The following is a 15,921-nucleotide window of genomic DNA, read 5'->3' on the forward strand; positions in this document are numbered from 1 at the left end:
AAGGATGATGTAACTAAAGTTCCAAAAGAAGACACTCTTAGTTGTTGGCTACATGGAGGTTTTTATGCACCAGGGCAATGAATTCTAACAAGATGAAGGATGGTGGGCAAAGGCACTCTTGTCTTTCATATGGTGGAAGGACAGACTGAGAAACGGGAAGAAGGAAAGGAGAACTGCCTTATCTGCTTTCTCAGGAGGGTTAGTTTTAAGAGAGATGTGGAACAACAAATCGATTCCCTTATACTGTTCCCCACATACCCTTTGGAAAGTCTTCCTGTACACATTCCCCAGTTGGAAACTGATAAAATATATAACTCTATCTTCTCATCCCTTCAGTCCTTACTGATTGCCCCCTCTCTGAATTCCTATAGCTCTTATGGTCTATTCTTGATAATTTAAGAATCAATTTCCCTTTCAGTAACTGTAGAGAAATCAGTCTTATTTTCAAGTGTGGCTGCCAGAATCAATCCCGTTCTATATTATTCTCTTACTTCATGTCTGGTCATGAACAACAGAAATTCAGGGAAAGAGAGTAATGTAAGTAGTAGTAGGACCTGTTTTAGAACTTCAAGATGAGATTTTTATAAGAACAAAGAGCAAAATGCTTTCTAGGGAAGATATAAATCAGTTGTAATGAAGACTCAGGCTAACAGCAACTTCATGAACAAGCTCTCTCCTGTAACAGAGCATGTAGTCCAGAGCACTAAGGCAGCAGGTTTTCTCTGCCTCTTGCTCTGCCACCTGCTAAGGTAGGCCTTGTCCTCATGACCAAAAATGGTTGACATCTTCTGGGTCTGTATTCTATGACTGGAAGGGAGAAAATGAGGAAAATATTCAAAGGGGACAGACTCTTTCCTTTTAAAGGCAGAACCCAGATGTTTCAAATCAATTACACTCACATCCCACTCGCCAGAAATTAGTCACACATACAAAGCTAGCTGCAAGAGAAACTGGGGAAAAGCTGCTGAGAAGCCACGTGCCCAAGCTAAAACTTGAAATATCTGTTACTAAAGAAAACAAGTGGTCTCACAGATTAACACAGAAAATGACAGGAGGTAGAAGAAAGCATAGGAAAAACAAGTGTCCTAAGAATATAAGATTCTACAGTGCTCGACTGAAGAGTTGCAGGTGTGGGAAGTTATTGAGGGTTTATAAAGAATATCACCAAGAAAGTTGTCTGTTTGCTAATTTGTTTTCTAGGAGAGTTTAGTGCTGGTGAGATGTAAGATATAGTATGTAGAGATGTGATGAGAGGGTATATCAGAGTTAGGATGGATAAGGTCCTTGTTATTTGAAGTGTGGCCCAGGGTCTCAAACAGCATCAGAATCACTTGGGAGCTTGTCAGAAATGCAGAATCTTAGGCCCCACCCAGACCTACAGAATTATAATGTGGCATTTCTACAAATTCTTTAGTGAATAATACTAAAGTCTGAGAAGTGCTGGGCTAGCTTATGCTATGGTATGTAATAGTCCTAAAATCTATACTTTACAATCACAGATATTTCTTGCTCATGCTGAAAGTTCATCTGGAAGGAAGAGGGTGGCAAGTAAGTGACTGCTTCATCATCCTCACCTGGACCCCAGCCTGACGGTGCCTCTACCATCTGAACATCACCAGTCAGGTGGCAAGGGGAGGTAATGTGTGGTTCTTACACTTCTCTCACATTTCCTTTGTCAAGCAAACCCCATAGCAATGCCTGTCTTCAAGGAGGTAGGAAAAACAATTTTACCATGTTCCTAGGAGGAGAGGAATCAAAATACCGGTGAAGCCAGGAGACACCAGAGGTAGGGAGGTCTTTCAAAGGTTATCACAATGTACATGTAAAGTGATCAGACACTGGGAAAATATAGTATCATTTGGAAGGAAAAGGAGAGTATGAACAACAAAGACATTTCAGAATAATTATTCTGAAGCAATCAAGGACTCCCAGCTTTAGAGTCTGATAGGGTAGAAGTGAAAAACTGTGGAGGAATTGGTTGTTGTGGGGAGCAGAAAGGCTGAGTTTGGAATCAGTCAGTCAGTTCAATCGCTCAGTCGTGTCGGACTCTCTGTGACCCCAGGGACTGCAGCACTCTAGGCTTCCCTGTCCATCACCAAACCCTGGGGCCTACTCAAACTCATGTCCATCGAATCAGTGATGCCATTCAACCATCTCATCCTCTGTCATCCCCTTCTCCTCCCGCCTTCAATCTTTCCCAGCATCAGGGTCTTTTCAAATGAGTCAGTTCTTTGCATCAGGTGGCCAAAGTATTAGAGTTTCAGCTTCAGCATCAGTCCTTCCAATGAATATTCAGGACTGATTTCCTTTAGGATGGACTGGTTGGATCTCCTTGTAGTCCAAAGGACTCTCAAGAGTCTTCTCCAACACCACAGTTCAAAAGCATCAATTCTTTGGATATGTTAAATCAGAAATTAAAGTGGATATTCACCCTCCACCTATCTTTCCAACCTCATCTTCTATCACTCTCTCCCATCCCCAACCATGCTCCAGCCACACTGACCTTTCTGTTCCTTTGTATACCAACCTTGTTCTCACCTTAGGATTGTTGCACCTATAGTTTCTTCTGGAATGCCCTTCTCTGAGCCCATCATGAGCTCCTGCCTGTTATTCAGAACTTACCACAGTGTTAGTCACTCAGTCATGTCCAACTCTTTGCGACCCTATGGACTGTAGCCTGCTAGGCTCTTCTGTCCATGGGATTCTCCAGGCAAGAATACTGGAGTGGGTTGCCATTCCCTTCTCCAGGGAATCTTCCTGACCCAAGGATAGAACCTGGATCTCCTGCATTGCAGGCATATTCTTTACCACTGAGCCATCAGGGAATGCCATAGTGTTACCTCCTCAGAAAGGCCTTTCCTAGTCATACAAATGTAGCCACCCAGTCACACATTATCCTAATTCCCTACTTTAGTTATCAGCGTAGTATCTAGGGCTAACCAATATTTTTAACGGCTTATCCCTCCCTCTCCATTAAAAAGTAAGCTCCATGAAGGCATGGACTCTATCTTGTATCACCAGTTTCAAATACAGTGCCAGGCAGAGTTGGTACCCAATAAATATTTACTGAATGTTCACATGGAACTTTCACTTACAAGATATGCAATAAGGGAACTATAGATAGGTCTCCAATGAGAAAAACAGACTTGGAATAGTGAAGTTCTGTAAACTATTAGATGAACAGGAAGTATTTAAACCTTCAGGAATGTTCCCCCTTAGTGGGTAGAAAAGTGTAGGAGATTCAGAAGTCTAAAGGGTAGTGTCTCCTGAAACAAGGACAAGGTTTCAGTGAGTGATGGGTCAATGATGGGCAAGTGTTACCTCTTAGTGAAAAATGGGAATAAGAAAAAGACCATTGGATTTGGAAAGGTCATTTGTGACCACAGATTAAAAGAGCAAAAATGTAGGGCTTAAGAGAAAGGACTTGGCAGGTATAGCTCATTAGTAGAGCAGTTTGGCAGTTAAGGGAAATTAGTACTCTAGCAGGATTGAGTGAGTTTCTTTTTTCCGAAACCCAGGCTTCTTAACTGGAAGTTAATGGACCCCTAGGGGGTCCACAAGTCACTTTTAGGGACTCTGCAAACTCAGAAATTATAGGCAAAATTTTGTGTGCACAGGGTCAGAGGTGCGGGGATGAGGATTTGTAGTTTCATTATTTTTCAAAAGGTCAAGACCCAAACGGTAAACAGCTATTGCTGAATAGGAAGAAAATAAGTGAGTTTGTTAATTAAAAAATGAAAAACTCGGAGGCCCAGAAAAGGGCTAAGCTTTAAAGAGAAAAAGAAAAACTGCTTATCTAAGCAAAAGCTAGAAACAGATTTTTTTTTTTTTTAAGTTCACAATTACGTCATCATTTCAGTAAACGTGGGACTAGAGACCTATCTGGAAACGCTGGAGAAACTTGTGCAAACACGATCCAGTGAAGGGTTACTGAAGCCGGGCAGACGGAGTGCGGAAAGCCTGTGTTCATCACCCCAGCCTGAAGCCATAGCAAAGCACCACCTGTGTACCCTCACGGCCCAGGTGATGCTCAGGCTGGGGGCTGCTGACATTGTTCTTTAACCATAAGCGTCCCTCTGAGACTCCAGCCCACCTGTCTGCGAGGGAGAGCCGTCTTAAAACAAAGGAATCGTCACCGGGAAGGGGGCTCATCAGTGAGTCAGTTTAGGGACAAGCTTCCCCTATTTGACGCACTTTCCTGCTGTGTTTGGGCAGCAGCTGCCTCCTGCCCAGCCTCCCCAGCTGTCATTGTCTCTGAATCTTCCCGCCCCGACGTCGACAGCTCTCTTCCCGGCCTCAGTTCTCGGCTAGGCTCAGGGTCTAACGTCAGCAGGTCTCCCAACTCATTCACTCAAGAACTGGGGGGTTTACTGGGTGACTCTGGGGCCTGAGGAGCACCGAGCCCTCAGGAGTGTGCCCGCACATGGCCCACAGGGAACAACACTCCCGACCTGACAAGAGTTTAACCGGCCGCCGCCTGCATGTCGCAACAGCTTTCGTGACAGGCCGGTGGGCCACGCCAGGGGATGCCAAGCCCAGGCCGGCTCCGCCCCACGTCAGCCCGACATCCCGCGGGAATAGAGCTCTCGCGCCAGGGCCACCAGCCCGCACGCAACCTGCGAGTCTAGGGGTTCGGGGCAGGCGCTTGAGCGCGGATCTTAACGGCACCAGTCAGCGGTTTGACCTTGAAGGCCGAGTACCGCCCTCCCCCTCTCCCCCTCCCCCTCCCTACCCCCCAAAGCGATGTCGCCTTCAGCGCACACAGCTCCACCGGCGCCAGTCTGGGGCCCAAATGCCGCCTCCATAGCCCCTGGGCGCTTCACCCTCTTCCTGTAGCCAATCAGATCCCGACGTGATGCTAGCCAATGGCCGGGGTCAAAGCATCAAGGGTGGTTGAGCCTATCAAAGTTCGGCCTTAAGTTTCTCCCGCCCTCCAGAAAAGTCGGAAGGCGGGTTGATCTTACATGCTAGCCAATCAAATGGCCAATAAACAAGAAGCTTCCAAGATCAAAGGGGAAGGGGTGGGATCTAAGCGGTAGCAACGCCGCGGGGCGAAGGAATGACAGGCAACTTCACTAATACCACAGACATATTTTTTTACGTAAACTAAGGGGCGGAGCTAACTTGGCGGCTGCACCAATGGCTGACTGAGGGGCGTGTCCTCGGGGCCAAGCGGGAGCCGGAGGCCCCGGGCTCTCTGGGCCGCGCCTGAGGCAGACGCGACGGGGTTGGGGGGCGGCGGCGGCAGTGGCGGCGGTGGCGAGGGTGGGCGCCGCAGCTGGCCCGGGTGGATGGAGTTGGAGGGGCGGGGTGCTGGCGGTGTGGCGGGGGGGCCGGCGGCTGGGCCGGGGCGGAGCCCCGGGGAGTCGGCGCTGCTGGACGGGTGGCTGCAGCGGGGCGTGGGCCGGGGGGCCAGCGGCGGGGAGGCCGGGGCCTGCAGGCCCCCTGTACGACAGGATCCGGACTCCGGCCCGGACTACGAGGCGCTGCCGGCTGGAACCACTGTCACCACGCACATGGTGGCGGGCGCCGTGGCAGGGATCCTGGAGCACTGCGTGATGTACCCCGTCGACTGCGTCAAGGTGAGACCTGGACCTGCTCCGAACCCGACCTGGGGCTGACCCGACCCCCTGGGTCATGCCTGGAGCCAGGATCCCAGCCGAGAGCCGGAGCCGACAGGGTTTCCTTTCTTGGCTCCTACCACCACCACACTATTCGACCGATACTCCATGCAAGCAAGGTCCCAGCCGGGAATTGATCCCAGTCAGGAATCGGGACCCATTTCTAACCGTCAGTGAGATCTGAATCGGGACTCTGGGAAGAAAATCTGTCAGCCAAAACCCTGGATCCCATCTGGGACTAAACAGGAATAGGGTGGGATGGGAAAGGAACAGGTAAGTGCCACTAACTTCATTAAGGTAACGCTTATTGAAGACCCAGAACAGGATCTTAAAAGTTAGAGATGTTCCGATTGCTTTTACAAACTAATCTTGTGTGTTTACAAGTGACAGGGCGGGAACCAGAGTCTGGGATCTCTCAGCTAGATGAAAGATTTACTTCTTAAATCTTAATCAATGAGTGAGTGGAAATCTTTGTACAGTCAGAATTCACAGTTCCTGACTGGAAATAATACGAGAAAGACCAGGGAAAAGTTTCGGTTTCTCAGTGCAGCAGGCCTGATACCCCACCTATTTCCTGAACATGAAAATTTAGCTGGGATTGGGGTTGTGTGTGTGCAGGGAGCACATCACCCCTCCTAGGAGGGATGGACCTCATAGTGTGTATCTTTAGCCACTTGAAGTTGACAAAAAAGGGAAAAGTTGCATATAAGGGAGGCATGACAGTATTGGAAAATAGATGTTAGTGTGAAGAAAGTAGATGTTAGTGTAAAGAAAATGAAACGGGACCAACCTGAGGGCATGATTCCTGGGAAAGTGAAAGTAATTTCATCCACACCAAGCAGGCTCTTGAGTGGGGACAAGACTAGGTGGTGACTAGGTGTTTCTGAAGAAAGCTGGGTAACGAGGGGGAATGCATTGTTCTTTACAGTTCTTATTCTTGTGCATTGGCAAAGGAGCCACCACTAAATAAGCTGAGTGAGAAGTAAACTCAAGGGGACTGTTGAAATAAATATACTGACAGAGACTGGTTCTTCCTTTACATGTTAAGAGTAAGAGTCGAAAAATATTCTCACAGCTCTTGAATGGATGTCTTCTTCTCAAACTAGGGAAAGGTTACATGTTCAGGAGGAGAGTATTAACTTGGGAGGAATAGAAATAAATAGTAAAATCCATGAGAGAGGAGTAAGAGGATGGCTAGTGCTCTAACAACATTGAAATGTCAGATAAGTACAAATTAAAAAGATTCCTCAGACATTTATATAGAATCTAGATTGAATGACTATGAGTTGTTGATGCTGTGTATCCAAAAGTTAACATCTAACTGCAAAGTAAACCTCACTATACTTGAACTGTGAGTAGAGTCTAAGAGTAGATAGTCTAGGGTGCTGTCTTTCAGGATGGGTAGCAAATGAAAACTGGATCAAGGAGAGTAATGGCTTGAAAAATACAAGGTAATAATGTGACTGACTTAGAAATATTACCACAGCTATTCAATTTAAGTGTTGTCCCACTACCTTGGGCAGCTATCTCCTTACTCCATATATTTACATAAATACTGTTTTTGTTGTAAACAATCTGTAACTTCCTCTGTTAGAAATGCTTCTAGAAGAGGGGTCCCTAACTTCCAGGCCATGGACTGGTACTGATCCTGTTGGATCAGCGGCGGCATTAGATTAGAAATAAAGTACGCAATAAATGGAATGTGCTCATATCATCCCAAAACACCCTTCCTCTGTGCCGTCTGTGAAAAAAAAAAAAAAAAAACAAAAAACTGCCTTCCATGAAACTGGTCCCTGGTGCCAAAAAGGTTGGGGACTGCTGCTCTAGAATACTTGGCTGCATATCCTTAAATGGGGCAAGTCTTTGTCCTCTGACAAGATGGAGTTGATGTTTTAGTCATTGAAGCCATTCAGAATCAAATGTGGTAGTTCAGGTGGGAGAATAAAATGGGTAATGCTGATGGGGGTCAAAGATAAGGTAGGACAGGAAAGCAGGGAGACTGATTTCCTCCTGAGCTGATAAACCCACTGAGGGAACACTTGGAAAGAGAAGTTCCAGAAATGTTTTGCATAAATGCAGCAGAATTGCTGAAATAAGTCACTTGCAGCCTTCCGAGGTAACTGTTTTGAAGAACAGTTCTTATTCATTTACATAAGCGTTGAAATTTTTTTTTTTTTGATTAGTAATACAACATTACAGTCATGCCTCAAAGCACTCCATTAAATAATTATTTCATCTGGAGGGAAAAAAATGCTCAGGAGTTTTCAAAAATACAAAAGCGTATTTTAGAAGAATCATTTTCATTTGCCATAGATGCTGGGATTTAAATGACTAGAGGAAAAAACTCTGTGAGACCATTACGACTCAGGGTCAGTTAATACTGATTATAGCAGTAGATACTGTTGTGCAGACTTGAAAGTAAAATTCAAATCTCTTCCTTCAGAAGGGTTTACAGCAGTAGATACTGTTGTACAGATTTGAAAGTAACATTCAGATCTCTTTCTTCAGAAGGGGCGTCCCAGTTTACTTGTCCCTAGGCAGCCCTTCTTCCTCTTTTACCATAAATAGGTGGCAGAGAGGAAGAGCAGCCCAAAGTCCCTAAGACTAGAGGCAGGTATCTGTGTTGGAGCCTAAAGGCCAATCACAGTGTTTGCTAGTGAAAGCTGACAGTGCCTCTGGCATGCAGGACTGTGCATCCCCAGGCCACTTATCAGGGTCAGTTCAGTTCAGTCACTCAGTTATGTCTGACTCTTTTGCAACCTCATGAACCGCAGCATGCCAGGCCTCCCTGTCCATCACCAACTCCCGGAGTCCACCCAAACCCATGTCCATCGAGTAGGTGATGCCATCCAACCATCTCATCCTCTGTCATCCCCTTTTCCCCCTGCCCTCAATCTTTCCCAGCATCAGGGTCTTTTCCAGTGAGTCAGCTCTTCATATCAGGTGGCCAAAGTATTGGAGTTTCAGCTTCAACATCAGTCCTTCCAACGAACACCCAGGACTGATCTCCTTTAGGATGGACTGGTTGGATCTCTTTGCAGTCCAAGGAACTCTCAAGAGTCTTCTCCAACACCAAAGTTCAAAAGCATCGGTTGTTCGGTGCTCAGCTTTCTTCACAGTCCAACTTTCACATCCATACATGACCACTGGAAAAACCATAGCCTTGACTAGATGGGCCTTTGTTGGCAAAATAATGTCTCTGCCTTTTTTTTTTTTTTTTGCTTTTTAATATGCTGTCTAGGTTGGTCATAACTTTTCTTCCAAGGAGTAAGCATCTTTTAATTTCATGGCTTCAGTCACCATCTGCAGTGATTTTGGAGCCCAGAAAAATAAAGTCAGACACTTTTTCCACTGTTGCTGCATCTATTTGCCATGGAGTGATGGGACTGGATGCCATGATCTTAGTTAGTCGAGTTAAATATCCTTGGGAGGGACCATGGGAAGTCAGCATAGCCTGGCTAGGCTACAGTTATTCAACCAGCTATTTCCATGGTCATAATAGGTTTGGAAGTGCAAGTGAAGTCCAGTTTGGAAGTCCAGTTTTCCTTTTCTGTGCTTCAGAGGCAAGCACCAGACTTTATTTAAAAGGGTGGGTTCTGCAGCCTAAAGCAGTCAGAACTCTTCTCAATATCTTGTTAAGCACCTGTCACCAAGGTGCTGCTTTTTGGCTTTGCAATGGTGAAGCAAATACATCTATAAGTTAAGGAGAAAAAGAACAAAGGGAAATAGATATTTTCAAACCAATGGAAGATTAGGAGATGGAAACATTGGCTTCTTTGATTTTCTTGTATCTAATAATAAGTATTCAGTAAATGGCAATTGCTCATGTTTGTCATGCCCTGTTTGATGTGCTTTGCAGTTATTGATTTAATCCTTGGAACAGCTTCATGAAGTAAACACCATTTTCATTATTTTATAGATGAAGAAAGAGGCAAGTTAAGTAACTTTCCACAGTCACACAGTTAGTGGCAGAGCCATGATTTAAACCAAGTCTGACTCCCCAGCCTTCCATACAGCCTCCGAAAAGCAGATTTCCAGAACCAAGCGAGGCACAGAATTTCACAATAGTGCTTCTTCCTAAATATGACCTGCAGATGAACAGCTGGACATATCGATCATTGCAGCCACAGAGGAACTTTAGAGTGAAAACAAAAAATGAAAAATCAGACCTGATCTATTAGTGGTTAAAGAGCAGTTAGTTGCCTATCCATATCTTCAAAAACTGGTAACACAAGACAATGCTGCCATGATCTGTAAACTCTAAGGTATGAACTAATATTTCTGAGAACCATATTTGAATACAATAAAAAGCCTTGTATTTCTGACACCTCATAAATTAGCAATGGCTTTTGCATGCTTTAACTCTGAATCCCCACTAGCCATCCTTGGTCTCATGTTATAGATGATGGCCTGAAGCTCAGAGGTTAAGTGACATACCTGAGACTACACAGCCAGCAAAGCTGGGGCTCCTACTCAGGCTTTCATACTGAAATGTGGCTTGGTGTACCGCATTGCTTCCTTCCCTATTAGTATGACTTCTTCAAAGCCAGGCAGTGGTTTTTTTTAATATCGAAGACTATTCATTAATACTTTAGAGATTTCATCTTTCTCTTCGGGAAGCCATATTTGTTTTTATATTTGGTGTGGCTTAGGCCTGGGTCCTCTCCATGAGGGTGCATCTTCATTGAGTTAGAATTGTGAGTTAGGTTTAGACGTGTGTGTAAAATGTTCAGTGTAACTTACCACCATCTCTTGTTTCTCTTGTGGGTAAACGGTTCCAGGCCTCTGAGGCCAGACCTTCAAGTCTGGTTACCCAAATATGACATTGACTCCAGCAGAACACTGGGATTTCTAAACATTCCCTCAGTACAAGATTAGTTTTTGAACAAACCTATGGAAACACACAGTTGTTAAGCTACCAGTTTATCTATTAGTGTCCCTACCCAGCCAAGGCCTGTCTTATCCTCCCAGGTGATGTGAAAGATCAGTAAACACATTCTTTATTGGAAATTGACGTTTTTTGGTTGTTTTGGTTTGTGTTTTTTATTGAGAAGTAAAAGAGAATGTATCACATTGTGGTAAGTGATCCTGTGTATTTCTGATTGAACTTCAAATAATTAACCTTTTATCCAGTTCTTTATTGGTAGCAGGAAGGAGAAAATAACTGTAGAGGAATGTGGATTGCTTGCGGCTAACTAGGACTTGTTAATATGGTTAGAGTGTTTTCTCCCATACTTTTGAGGAGAGACATTAGTCTTGGATTCCAGATGGACAACAGGAAGGTTCCAGCTGTTCAATCCAGATTGAATCAGTGACAGGAATGAAGTAGGAATTTAAACTGTACTTGGGCATTAGTTGCCCCTATTGATTCACTAATGGTGTTTTTGAAGTGGTGTAGACAAAGCTAAGATTCTTCATTCTTCCATTCATTCATTCAACAAACAAATCTCAAGTGCCTACTGTATTGCAGGCGCTGGATATTGATTTTATACTATCTGATAGTGTCCAAGCCACCTTAGCCTTGAAATGGGTCTGTAAATAAGAGATCTGCCCTGTAGACTCATCTTTCAGAGAAGGTCGTCAGTGATTTGTGAACTATAAGATTAATTTCCCAAATTTCAATAAAACTTTGTCCAGGAACGTCATACAGAATATCTACTATATACATTCATTCCAGTCATTGAATCCTCTGGAGATTCCAAGGGTTATGTTTCACTAATTTTTATTCATTGATGCCAGTTTTGGAATTGAGTCAGTTTAGATTAGAAATTTGGAATCTCCCTCACTTTTAGAGACAAGATTGGTTTCCACCTTCATAGTTTGAGGGTAAACTTTCTTTCCCAGGAAACTGGACCAGTATCTATTAGGAATGTTATTTCTGCCAAAAGTGTAATATACAGGCCCAGCTGCCAATGCCAAATATTCTGAAGAAGTCAGATTATCATCAAGCTTATATCAGAGGTTGAGTCCTCATTTCATTAGTATGTGATCAGGAAGCAGGCCCAGGATCACTTTTCAGTAATAATAAAGTATATTGTAAATAGCTAACTTTAGAATCCACTTGTAAAGAGCTCTTAGCCTGAGTTTATTAAGATACCAAAGCAACTTCTCCTGAAACACAGGCTTAATATTTGTTGCTGAGGCTGTGAATCACTTTGGAGTTCAAGAACACTTACCAAGGAGTAATTTTTTGAGGGAAAATAATGGTGTTCTACTCATAGAGTCATGTGTTATTGTTTAGTCATTAAGTTATGTTCAACTCTTTTGAAGCCCTGTGGACTGTTGCCTGAAGGTTCCTTCTGTCCATGGGATTTCCCAGGCAAGAATACTGGAGTGGGTTGCCATTTCCTTCTCCAGGGATCTTTTCCAACCTAAGGACTGAACCCACCTCTCCTGCATTGGCAGGTGGGTTCTTTACTGCTGAGCCACCAAGGAAGCCTGTAGAGTCATAGATGACCAGGGGAAAAAAAAAACAACAAAACATCCAAGGCTTGGAAAGATTGGATGTAGATTTGGAAGGCAGTAAAACTGGATGCCAGGTATCACTTCTGCATATTGACGCGGTTTCACATAGAAGGTCTGCCCAGAGCTCAGGCTTGGGTGCTGAGACTGGGAGACGTCAGATCCCTGACACTGCACTTCCCCCTTCTGTACTTTCAGACCCGGATGCAGAGCCTACAGCCGGATCCAGCCGCCCGCTACCGCAATGTGTTGGAGGCCCTCTGGAGGATTATAAGAACGGAGGGCCTGTGGAGGCCCATGCGCGGCCTGAACGTCACAGCAACAGGCGCAGGGCCTGCCCACGCCCTCTATTTTGCCTGCTATGAAAAGTTAAAAAAGACACTGAGTGATGTAATCCACCCTGGGGGCAATAGCCATATTGCCAATGGTATTGAGCCTTCCTGTGCTGGTTCTCCCACTTTCCCAGCTCTTTGGGCTTTGCTGCTGTCAGTGCTTTCCAGTCTCAGCATGGTTTGAAGCTGCAGCTTTGGGCTGGGGTAGGCCAGATTATAGAGGGGGGACTTCCAAACCTGATGTTCTAAGAATGAGCTGCTTCCATCTCACGCCTTCTTCCAGGCGCCTCAGCAAATGGTTACAGTATCCTTCCTTATGTACCTGCTTGACTCCTTTATCTTCTCCCTGGCGTCAACTTCTAATGCCCTGACAATGTAGAGACACACACTGAGCTGCCCACTCTATGTATTTCTTGGTAGTCAGGTGTTAATCCTGGAGCCTCAATTCTTCGCCTCACATTTTCAGGATCCCAATTGCCCGGAGGCAGTTTGTGTCACAGAGGACAAAACAGGAGCTTGACAAGAGAATGGGGGTGGGGCCTGGGTCTTTTGTCCTAAGAAACCGGAGGTTGATGGTTGTGTGGGAGTGAGGGAAGGGATAGCAGCCTGGAGAAAACCAAAGTGAAAGGGGAGAGGAGAGGAGGAGGGACAGGGTAGTTCAGGCCCAGAGAGGAAAGTCTAGATGGACAGCTGTTAGGCTCTGGAGACAGGCGGGCAGCATGGGGCAGCAGGGCAGAAGGTGGGGCTCTGTGGTGGAGACCCAGCCACCTGCCCCTCATGTGCTCCCTCCAGGGGGCTGATCTGCTGGCATCCCCTGGCCACAGTGAACTAGCTTCCTATATGGGGCATGAGCTGCATCTGTCCTTAGAGCCATCTTTGTTGATGAAATCTGGGCTGTTCTCTCAGACTCTTCCTGGCCTTCATATGGTAGCTGTGGAAGGCAGACTGATGGCCATAGTAAGTTAGGGGGAACAAATAGCCTCGTTTCTCTCAACAGGCATCTAGAAGCAGTGGGTTCCCATCTTTTAAACTGGCTATTAGTATCCCCTGTCCCTGCTGTGGTTTATCACAGCCACTCCCCTTCACTCGGGTCTCCCTGAGTCATTCACCCCCTCCTGGCCTTACATGTGGCAGTTGTTTTTTCCTTTGCAGGTGCAGCTGGGTGTGTGGCAACATTACTTCATGATGCTGCCATGAATCCAGTGGAAGGTAATGATTCCTCACCCTTTCCCTCTGGGTAGCTTCATCTACATCTCTAGGCTTTTCCTTAATTTGGGGTTTGCAGAAGAGAGCCAGGGAGCACCCCATCAGTTTTGGTGGGAAACCCTGCTGTGTTATATTGTCTTACCAGTAGAGGGCACTCCCTCCATGCTGTCAGTGCTTAGGAAGATTCCCTTAGGCCGGAAGCATATTCACTGAGATTTAATTCATCTGGGGGTTCCCTAGAAAAACATCAGACTGTCTGTGGCCTTTTCCTGGGCCTTCCTGAAAGTCCACTTTGTAGTGGATTTGATCTAAAAAATTTAGCAGATTATTTCAGTTCTCTTCAAAGAGATGAAAATGGATTTTGCCATTTGAAAATACTGCCTTTCTTATTGGAATGAATAATGGTTGAGATAGAAATGAAAGGGTAATGTTAGCAGAGCTTAGTCCCTGCAGTGCTGCTTGGATCTTGGCTTTTCAGTTGTAGAATGAGGTCCCCAAACAAATATGAAAGGATAGCACAGTTGCCATGTTCCTTAAAGTTCCAGTTCTTTACCTGTCTGGGCAAGACCATGGCAAGGAAAGGGCCAAAGCTAAGCTGAAGATCTCGAACTCATACCATGAATCCACTTGAGGGGGTGGGAGATGTTTGGAAACTAAAGTCACACTCTTCTTGGCTAAGACTTTTGGTTTGGTCGCCCTTCTCCAGCTCTTCCTCCTGTGGAAGGATGGTGTCCTCATATTGTAAGAGTTGGCATTCTGTGTACCAAGGATTGGGATTGTTAGGGCTGTGTGTTTGTTATTATGTTTACTGCCACTGAATCTTTTCTTGCCTTGGGACTTAATGAAAGAGTAAGATGGTAGTAATAATAGGTACTTATTTCAAGGAAACCCTATGGAGTCTCAATGGTAGATATATCTTGTATATTAATTGGTTGGTCTTAAAGAAATCCTACTGGCAGTGGTTCCATTATTTTTTAGCCCTTTATCAACTCTCTCCTATCCCCTCCTCTCAGAAAGGGGAACTTTCACTGAGCAGGCCGACTGACGACTCACATACTTTTGTCTCTCTCCAATCCATTGGCTGATCCGCTGACTTGGGGCTCTGCTCCTGGACGCTCCTGCTCGCCGGCTGAACGCTGTCGCCATTCCCTGCTCACCGACGGCGCCGCCAGTGGTCAAACAGAGGATGCAAGTGTACAACTCTCCCTACCGCCGGGTGGCAGACTGTGTCCGGGCAGTGTGGCGGAACGAGGGGGCCGGGGCCTTCTACCGCAGCTACACCACCCAGCTCACTATGAACGTGCCCTTCCAAGCCATCCACTTCATGACCTACGAGTTCCTGCAGGAGCACTTTAACCCCCAGAGACGGTACAACCCCAGCTCCCACGTCCTCTCCGGAGCCTGTGCAGGAGCTGTAGCTGCCGCTGCCACAACCCCACTGGACGTTTGCAAAACACTGCTCAACACCCAGGAATCCCTGGCCTTGAACTCCAACCTTACAGGACATATCACAGGCATGGCTAGTGCCTTCAGGACGGTGTATCAAGTAGGCGGGGTGACTGCCTACTTCCGAGGGGTGCAGGCTAGGGTCATTTACCAGATCCCCTCCACAGCCATCGCTTGGTCTGTGTATGAGTTCTTCAAATACCTGATCACTAAAAGGCAAGAAGAGTGGAGGGCAGGCAAGTGAAGCAGCACCAAGTGGAACCAGGGTTCAGCCAGCACTGATGCCCTGCCCACCCCAGCCATGTTCTCCGCCTTGGGACGCACCCCAGCCTCGAGTGGAGGAAGGAAGGCAGAGGGCTCGCTCTCCCCAGGCTCTGGGTGTCTGGCTGACACCAGTTCCTGCCGCCCTCTGTCGCCACCGCCTTTCCTTCCGGGCCTTAAGCAAGTGCAGTGAGTCACACCACAGCATCTCTGACACTCTCCTTCCTGGGCCTGATGACCTGCTCTAGACTGTTACAGAGGGATACGCAGCTCATTCCCCTGGTTCCTAATAAAAAGCCTTTAAATGAAATGGTTTCATTGGGTTTGTATTGCCAAAGGGGAAGTGAAATGCTATCAACTGTTCTTGACTTGAAGCGTGAATTAAGGGGCCCAGAGGGAAGGTCGATTGCATTTGTAGTTTTTGTTTCTGCTGTTTTCGTGGTGATTTAAGACTCTGGGGTCATACTCCCCCTGGGTTAGTAATAGGCTCGAAGGAATCTCTGATGGCAGGAACAGTGTGTCTTTGTGAAAGTAAAAGTGTAGACCCTAACTAAAAAGGTGCTCTTGATCCTCACTGTCGCCTCTCCCCTAGG

The 15,921-nt window shown here is 46.0% G+C and overlaps 1 protein-coding gene across 1 annotated transcript; it reads left to right on the forward strand.

Moving 5' to 3' along the window:
- On the forward strand, positions 5,171-15,638 carry SLC25A28 (solute carrier family 25 member 28). Its single transcript, XM_005698317.3, has 4 exons — positions 5,171-5,582; positions 12,282-12,510; positions 13,568-13,624; positions 14,794-15,638. The coding sequence occupies exons 1-4, from the start codon at positions 5,292-5,294 to the stop codon at positions 15,309-15,311; spliced, it is 1,095 nt and encodes a 364-aa protein (XP_005698374.2). The 5' UTR covers positions 5,171-5,291; the 3' UTR covers positions 15,312-15,638.

This window comes from Capra hircus, chromosome 26, assembly GCF_001704415.2.
Source record: "Capra hircus breed San Clemente chromosome 26, ASM170441v1, whole genome shotgun sequence".
NCBI lineage: Eukaryota > Metazoa > Chordata > Mammalia > Artiodactyla > Bovidae > Capra > Capra hircus.

Excerpts from the sequence above, each read along its gene's own strand:
- SLC25A28 (XM_005698317.3), top strand. The coding sequence starts at position 5,292 with ATGGAGTTGGAGGGGCGGGGTGCTGGCGGTGTGGCGGGGGGGCCGGCG. Across the intron at positions 5,583-12,281 it reads ACCCCGTCGACTGCGTCAAG|ACCCGGATGCAGAGCCTACA; the intron begins GTGAGACCTGGA and ends CTGTACTTTCAG. Across the intron at positions 13,625-14,793 it reads TGCCATGAATCCAGTGGAAG|TGGTCAAACAGAGGATGCAA; the intron begins GTAATGATTCCT and ends CGGCGCCGCCAG.